General features: G+C 41.0%; 1 protein-coding gene across 1 annotated transcript; it reads right to left on the reverse strand.

The window, feature by feature from the left end:
• Positions 1–6,143: 6,143 nt before the first annotated feature.
• On the reverse strand, positions 6,144–6,857 carry LOC110441953. The gene has a single exon (XM_021485276.1). It carries the CDS (start codon positions 6,855–6,857, stop codon positions 6,144–6,146), a length of 714 nt encoding a protein of 237 aa, XP_021340951.1.
• Between the last annotated feature and the right edge of the window lie 1,025 nt (positions 6,858–7,882).

A 7,882-nucleotide genomic window follows, 5' to 3' on the forward strand; every position in this document is an offset into this window, starting at 1 on the left:
CATCTTGGATGTGGGAGAATTATAAATATATTATACTCGTCTGATAGGCCTTACAATTTTACTAATTGATATTAAAAAAACTCTTATTTTATATGACAACACTGTAAATAAAGATAAAAACACGTGTAAAATAATAAATAATTTCGAAAACCACCCCAAACAAAATTAAGTTTTGTCTGTACACTAATTTAAAATGTATGTAAAAAATACCCCCCAAGGGGCCCCACTGAAAACAGACGTGAAAGAAAGGTGTCAGTTTCCCATCAATTTACATTTTTCCTGGACACTGTTAACAAGTGCGCCCTACAAACATCTTAAAGGTAGCGTTTGCCAACACAATCATTCACATTAAAGTAAATTTATACAACTTGTGTTCTATAATTGCGAACAGTTGACAGCCTGGCACACTTACCGAGAAGATTCTGCGCTGCGTGTTCGTGTCCACCTACTATGCTGCTTCCAATGTCTTTATAAAGGGTTGTCCAACGCCCATTGCTTTTTTGTGTGTTTTGTAGTGGACTCTGTATCCGTTCTTTGACGATGTCATGGCTTTTGCATACATCTTTCTTTCGCCGCGATTTTTACAATGGCCTTGTTGATGACGCGCATGCGGTAAAACTACATCACTGATCTTGGTTAAGTGAGAGTTTTAGACTGTCAGGTGACGATTTAGGATTTCTTAGGACACCATTAAAACATGACTTTAGATCATGTACAATGTATCAGGATAACACTAGTTTACAGATTTAATTTAAACAAACAGGCTAAGCATCACACGCACGAATTTTCAGATTGATGTCATTAATGTCCAGCTACATAACCCTAATCGGATAATATTCTTAGAAAAAGCTAGAATGCCTTGCGTCATCAAACTCGGACTATGTGGAAAAGTTTCCATATGTCTTCACTTTTACAGGATTCGTTCAAAACGTCAATTGAAGTGAATTAAGTCAATACCCAGATTTTACCCATCCTCCCCTAATTTTTTACTTGTAAAATGGGCCATCCGCCTTACCAGAAACAAGGACCTAATTTTTCATGTAATAGGCTGTCGCAAAAAATAAATACAAAAAATTGTCCACTCGGCATTATAAAAGTCCTATCTTGTCTTTTTTATTCCAGATTTTACCCATCCTCCCCTAATTTTTTACTTGTAAAATGGCCCATCCGCCTGACAAGAAACAAGGATCTAATTGTTTTTAGCCTAATACATTTAATACATTTTTATATTAATATATTGAGATAAAAACACTTCATAAAACAAGAACATCGCAATTGGTATCGTATTTATTTTCAGTTTTCATAGTCAGTTATTCATACTTCATACAAGAAGCAATACAAACGATTGTGACCTTGGCACAGTAATGTAACGTAAACAATACAAATATTATATATATACTACAAAACAGCTGGCAGACCTTGCACACAACTCACATACACACTTACAAACGCTCTCATTCATAAATGTTTGTTTGTTTGTTTGTTTATGTTTAACGGCCCATCGACGGCTGTGGTCATTTAGGGCCATGGTGATTTATTTATTTATTTTACTTTTTTAACAAACATGTGAATAGCGAAGATAAAATCAGATAAAATGGTTCATTTTAAACGTATTCGCATTGTATGTGTAGATAATAAAAAATAATAAAAGGGGGTTAAAATAATAAAAGAGATAACGAATAGATGATATGGAATATGCGATATATATATAACGTCAAAAAGGATAAGGTGGGTTAAAAGACATCAGAGTCTATAAAATAGACCGATGTCTTTCAAATAGTTAAATAATGCCTTCGAATCCACGGAACTGAAAAGTGTTTTCATATCCGGGACTCGGAAGTAGTTATCACGAATGTGTTTAAAATCGGAACATTCTATTAAAAAATGCTCCACTGTAAATGGAGTGTCACATGCGTGGCATGAAGGTATATCTTCTCGTTTTAAAAGGTACGAATGAGTAGGATATGTGTGCCCAGTGCGGAGCCGAGCGAGGACAACTTCCTCTCTACGATCTTTCCGACTGGGAATAGATGTTTTAAGTTTCGGTTGTATCTTAAAAAGTTTGTTGTTGGTCTCCAGAGACCAGCGTTTCTGCCATTCATTTTGAATGGCTGTACGAATAGTAGGTTTAAAATCTGTGTATGGTAGTTTGATATTTGTTTGTTCGAGATTCAATGCATTTTTTGCTTCCCTGTCAGCAAATTCGTTGCCTTTTATTCCGACATGGCTCGGAATCCATAGTAAAGTTATTTTAGACTTTTTTAATATACGAGATATTCGAAGAGCAAGGTTTTGTACGATTGTGTTTTTAGGATCTCGTAACTGTAAACTCTGTAGGACAGATAGAGAGTCTGAACAAATAATTGCCTTTTTAATGCGGTGTTCATCGATATGGTCGAGGGCCAAACCAATGGCGCATGCTTCAGCAGAAAAGATGGAGGCGCCGTCTGGTAGTCGGACTGAAGTGCAAGTATTGGCAGTACAGCAGGCTGCTGCCACTTTCTCACCTTCTTTGGAGCCATCGGTGTAAAGTTGTGTATGAGAAGGGTAATTCGAAATGCATTCCCGAAAGGAGGATTTGTGTTCTTCGGGCATAACACTTGATTTCCCTCGCTCATGTAATGTAAAGTTAAAATCAGGGGTTTAAATGGTCCACGGAGGAACATCTGATATGTTAAATTCAGCTATGTCCGTCAATTTTATGTTGAGTTCTTGCAGGAAATTCAAAATTCGGATACCAAATGTTGGCAGAAGTTTTTGGTTTTGCGTAAATATGTTTTGGTATTTGGGGTTGAATACTTGGTCGAAAGCAGGATTTTTAGGGTTTGATTTTAATTGAGCTGCAAATTGTAATGAAAGTTTTTTTTCTTCTGTCATAAAGGGATGGTTCATTTGCCTCCACGTACAGGCTTTTTACAGGTGTTGTTCGAAAAGCTCCAAGGGCTCGACGTAGCCCTTGGTTATGGATTGGGTCTAGCATCTGAAGGTACGAACTGCGCGCCGACCCGTATACCATAGAACCATAATCCAGTTTTGTTCGAATAAGTGATCTGTATAGGCGCAAAAGCATTTCCCGACCCGCTCCCCAATCAGTATGAGAAAGGACTCGTATGTATAACGCCTTGGAACACTTATCCTTCAGATACTTTATATGTGGTATGAAAGAGAGTTTCGAATCAAAAATGAGGCCGAGAAATTTAGTCTGTTCAACAACAGGAATTCTAGTGCCATCGAGTGTTAGATTTGGGTCATTGTGTGCTTTTCGTTTTTGACAGAAATGCATGCACACAGTTTTGGATTTAGAGAATTTGAAGCCGTTTTCGTCTGCCCAATTTTGTAGTTTGTTTAAACTCTGTTGAAGTTGTCGTTCTATCGTGTGCATGTTCTTAGATCTGTAACAGATCAAGAAGTCATCCACAAATAACGACCCTTCTGTTGATTGACCAAGACATTTGACTATATCATTGATTTTAAGACCAAACAGTGTGACTGATAGGATTCCACCCTGTGGGACTCCCATTTCCTGTTTAGACGTTTCAGAAAAAGTTGAACCAACACGGACTTTGAAGTGTCTATCTGATAGGTAATTAGATATAAAATTGGGAAGGTTTCCACGTACGCCAAGGTCGTGAAGATCTTTCATGATGCCATACTGCCATGTAGTATCATAGGCCTTCTCAAGATCGAAGAACACAGCGACAAGGTGTTCTTTCTTGGCGAAAGCCTCTCGAATGAACGTCTCTAATCTGATGAGATGGTCATTTGTCCCTCTTCTATTTCTAAAGCCACTTTGAAGAGGGGATATTATATCGTTGGCCTCAAGAAACCAAACCAGTCTAGTGTTTATCATTCGTTCCAAAGTTTTACATACACAACTAGTCAGAGAGATAGGACGATAGTTGTTTGGGTCAGTAGCATCTTTTCCCGGTTTTGGGATAGGTATAATTGTGGAGTTCTTCCACGAATCGGGAATCTTTCCGGAAGCGTAAACTTGGTTGAATATGTAAAGAAGGCATGTTAGTGAAGAGTCCGGTAAGTGCTTTAGAAATTGATATGGAATATCATCAGGACCTGAAGCAGTGTCCTGTGATTTTCTAAGCGAATCAACAAGTTCTGGTAGGGTAAATTGTTCATTATAACTTTCTTTGTTTGATGATTTGAAATTGAGCCGTTTCTTTTCTCTCTTTTTTTTCAAAGACTGGAATTTTTGGGAGTGGTTTAAAGGGGATGAGTTTTTAGCTATGTTTTTTGCAAATGCATCAGCAATTTCAGTTATAGACGAGAAAATTTTGTTTTTATTAATGAGGTGGGAGGATGTTGCCTTTTTCTTTTTCCCACTTATTTTCCGAATCATATCCCATACTTTTTTGGAGGACGTGTTTGATGATATCTTGGATACATATTCTCTCCAGCTGTTTCTTTTGTCAATTTTAATTGATCGCCGAGCCTTTGCCCGCCAAATTTTAAATTCACTGTAGTTTGAAGCAGTTGGGCAATTGAAGTAGCGTCTTAGAGCAGCTGCCCGATTACTGCGTGTTTCAAAAGATTCTTCAGATAAAAGGAACTTCGTAGGTTTTGGAGCGGATTTTGGAATTGTCTTTTGGGCAATTGAAGTGAGTGTTTCAGTAAAAGTTTTGATAGGGTCGTCGAGGTTAGTAAAATTGTCTATGGTTAGTTTTTCAATGCACATGTGTTGGAATTGGGCCCAATCTGCTTTGTGCATATTCCATCGAGGTAGAGGATCATCAAGAGGAGTCCCAATATTCTGAAGAAAAATTGGGAAGTGGTCACTCCCACAAAGATCATCATTTACCCTCCAGTCATAGTCAAGTAAAATGGATGGATGGCATAATGATAGATCAATGTGGGTACGAGAGCCTGTAGCAGGGTGTAAATAAGTAGGGGTATTGTTGTTAAAAAGGCACAAGTTGTTTTTATCTATAAATTCCTCAATACGTCTTCCTCTCTCGTCTGTGTTGGGAGAGCCCCACAGGCTATTATGACCATTAAAATCACCGAGGATTATGAATGGTGTTGGGAGCTGGGAGACGAGATTATTGAGTTGCTCACAAGTGAAAACAATACTCGGAGGGAGATAAATTGAACAGACGGTTATTTGTCTGTGTAATGTTGCACAGACAGCAACAGCCTGTAAATTTGTGTTTAACTTGATCATTCTGTGAGGAATATTTTTATGGACAGCTACCGCTGCGCCACCTGCTGCTCTGCTAACTACAGTTGGAATGTTAGTGTAGAGTGAGAAATTTCTAAGCGTGATTGGGTTTTTGAGCATGATTTCTTGTAGACAAAAAATGGCGGGTCTAAATTCTTTTGATAGATTCTGAAATTCTTCTATATTTGCCTTTAATCCGCGGATGTTCCATTGGATAATTGTATTATTTATCTTTTGCTATTTTGGCTGGATTTCGATGGAGTCGAAGCACGAAGCGCTGAGGCATTCGTCTCCATCTCATCATCGAAATCTAGTAGGACATTGAACCGGTTTGTCGGGTCCTCTGATCCTTTGCCAAAGGTGACATTCAGATCAGGTCCATTAGATTTGCCCCTCGCTTTTCTAATTTTTTTCCTAGGTCTGTTGGTAGGTGATGTTGCGTCTTGCCTCAGTTGGGACCGAGGAACAGATGTGAGTGAGCGAGATCGCTGCGACCGCATCTGTGCCCTGGATGGGCCAACCTTTGGAGGGTTTTCTCCTGAAGAGGAAGGTTTTTTCGATGGTGGTGCTGGTTTTGATGGTGGTGCTGGTTTTGATGAAGATGCTGTTTTTGAGGGTGATGCTGCTTTTGACAGGTTGTTTGGTTTGGTTGATTTGGTTGGTTTGGTTAAAGTCGTGAAGCGGGATGGGTCCCCCGTGAGGATTTTCAAGTTCTGTTGACCAGCCATGTCTGGGACTTGTGAGCCCCAGGCAGGTATGTCTTCAGAAACTTGAACCGAAGCATCCTTGACCGTGACACTGTCAACCGCCGCCTTGCCTCGAGTCACTTGTGCGTAAGAGGGTGTAGCAATGTCTGCACTCCCGACTATCCTCCTGGCCTCGGGGAAAGAGACACCTCGGGTATATTTAACCCGTAATATCTCCCTCTCCTGGCTCCAGGTAGGGCAGTCGCGAGAAGAGGCAGCGTGCTTCACCTCACAGTTGACACAGCACAGGTTGGCGATGTCACATTTTGCTCGGTGTGACCCTCACGGCCACAATACTGGCAGATCGATTTTCGTCTACATCGCTTTTCGTGATGACCGTACTTCTGACAGTTTCGGCATCGCAATGGATTTGGGATGTAGACGGAAACGTTGTTCCTCTCGTATCCGATTGTTAGTATATGGGGTAGTGTTGGCGTTGAAAAAGTGATGATGAAGGTGTTTGTTTTGATAGCATCATTGTATCTCCTGATCACCATCCGCCTCACCTCAGAGACCGGGACGCTCTCCTCCTGGAAATATGCCAGTATGTCTTCGTCGGTGTCATTGCGCAAGGCAGGGCACCTGATTACCCCCTTGCTGCAATTAAGTGATGAGTGTGGTTTCACACTGACACCGATGCCGGCAAAACTGGTTGTTCCGAGTAGGTTCATCGCATGTTGTTGGCGATAAACCTCTACAAGGAGATCGCCCGATCCCAATGACTTAACGGATTTCACATCCCCTGCGATTCCCTGGATGCCCTTCCTCAACAGAAGTGGCGACAACGCGGCCGTTGTTTTACCACTCTGTGTGGAGGTCATTGCAAGGAATTGCGGGAATTGGGTGTTCTGTGTTGCGTTTTGTGTTGTTTTTGAGCTAGGGTCATCGTTGCTGATTTTGGTATGTCCGTCGTTTTGGTGGTTTTTATCTTTACCCATGTGTATATTTGTTTGTTTTACGATCTATGCCTCCACCCGCCACGGAGCCCAACAAGGGGACCCTGGTGTGACGCGGATATCCAGCGCCAAGTGTCGGAGATACATAGAATAGTATACTCGTAAGAATATACATACTATTTGAAAGAGTATACTCTCGCAATTGACCCTAAGCCATCGCCTTCTTGGGAGTATGTAAACCAAGGGCTCGGCGTGACCAGCCGATTGATGATAGAGGGGCCATATCACCTCTCGTCTACCCAGAGTCCGAAGCCAAAGCAGTATGTTGCAGAATATCGGATCATGTCTCCTTCCTATCAAGAGTTTGACAGTGATTCCGACTCAGCTCAACTACCAGGATCTTCTTTCCCCAGGAATACGAGATGCAACCCACGGCAAACAGGTTGGCTCAAATTGGAGCTACTGTGAAAGCCTTCTGCTACGATGACGCCCAGCGCGCCACAATCATACCCCCGAAATGATCACATACGCACTGAGCACCAACGTACCCAGCCTCGGGACGTGGACCCAGCTTTCTTGGAGGCCCATTCATAAATGCTCGTCACACCAAAACATGAAGAAAACTACTGTAATAGGCTGTTGCAAAAAAATAAAATACAAAAACGTATACCAAGTAGACCCAATCTAGCAGCAAACTAGAACACTGACAGGTCAGTAAGGGTCCCGTCTTGTGGCAATATATCCCCAATAATCATCAAGAAGCAATCTGCCCATATAGCTGAGCTTGACGTTTGATATGTGGACTTCAAAAAAGAATCGCAAGGAAGCAAAATATACATTTTACATGTACTAGGATGTGAGTCTTGTTTCCTTCCACCTCCATATTTGATGGGCTAACAGAAATGTAAATACTGGTGCAATACTCATTTGTTAGCTTCGAATTGTTTTATTTAACCTTATATACCTCCTCCATCAAGAGCCAGGGTCAAAGTCAGAGATCCACTTTGTCTTTGACCTTTGGAACCGAATGACCTTGACCATTAACCCAGTGACCCTGATCTTTGGTC

This window comes from Mizuhopecten yessoensis, unplaced genomic scaffold, assembly GCF_002113885.1.
Source record: "Mizuhopecten yessoensis strain PY_sf001 unplaced genomic scaffold, ASM211388v2 scaffold716177, whole genome shotgun sequence".
Classification (NCBI taxonomy): domain Eukaryota; kingdom Metazoa; phylum Mollusca; class Bivalvia; order Pectinida; family Pectinidae; genus Mizuhopecten; species Mizuhopecten yessoensis.

Excerpts from the sequence above, each read along its gene's own strand:
- LOC110441953 (XM_021485276.1), bottom strand. The coding sequence starts at position 6,857 with ATGGGTAAAGATAAAAACCACCAAAACGACGGACATACCAAAATCAGC.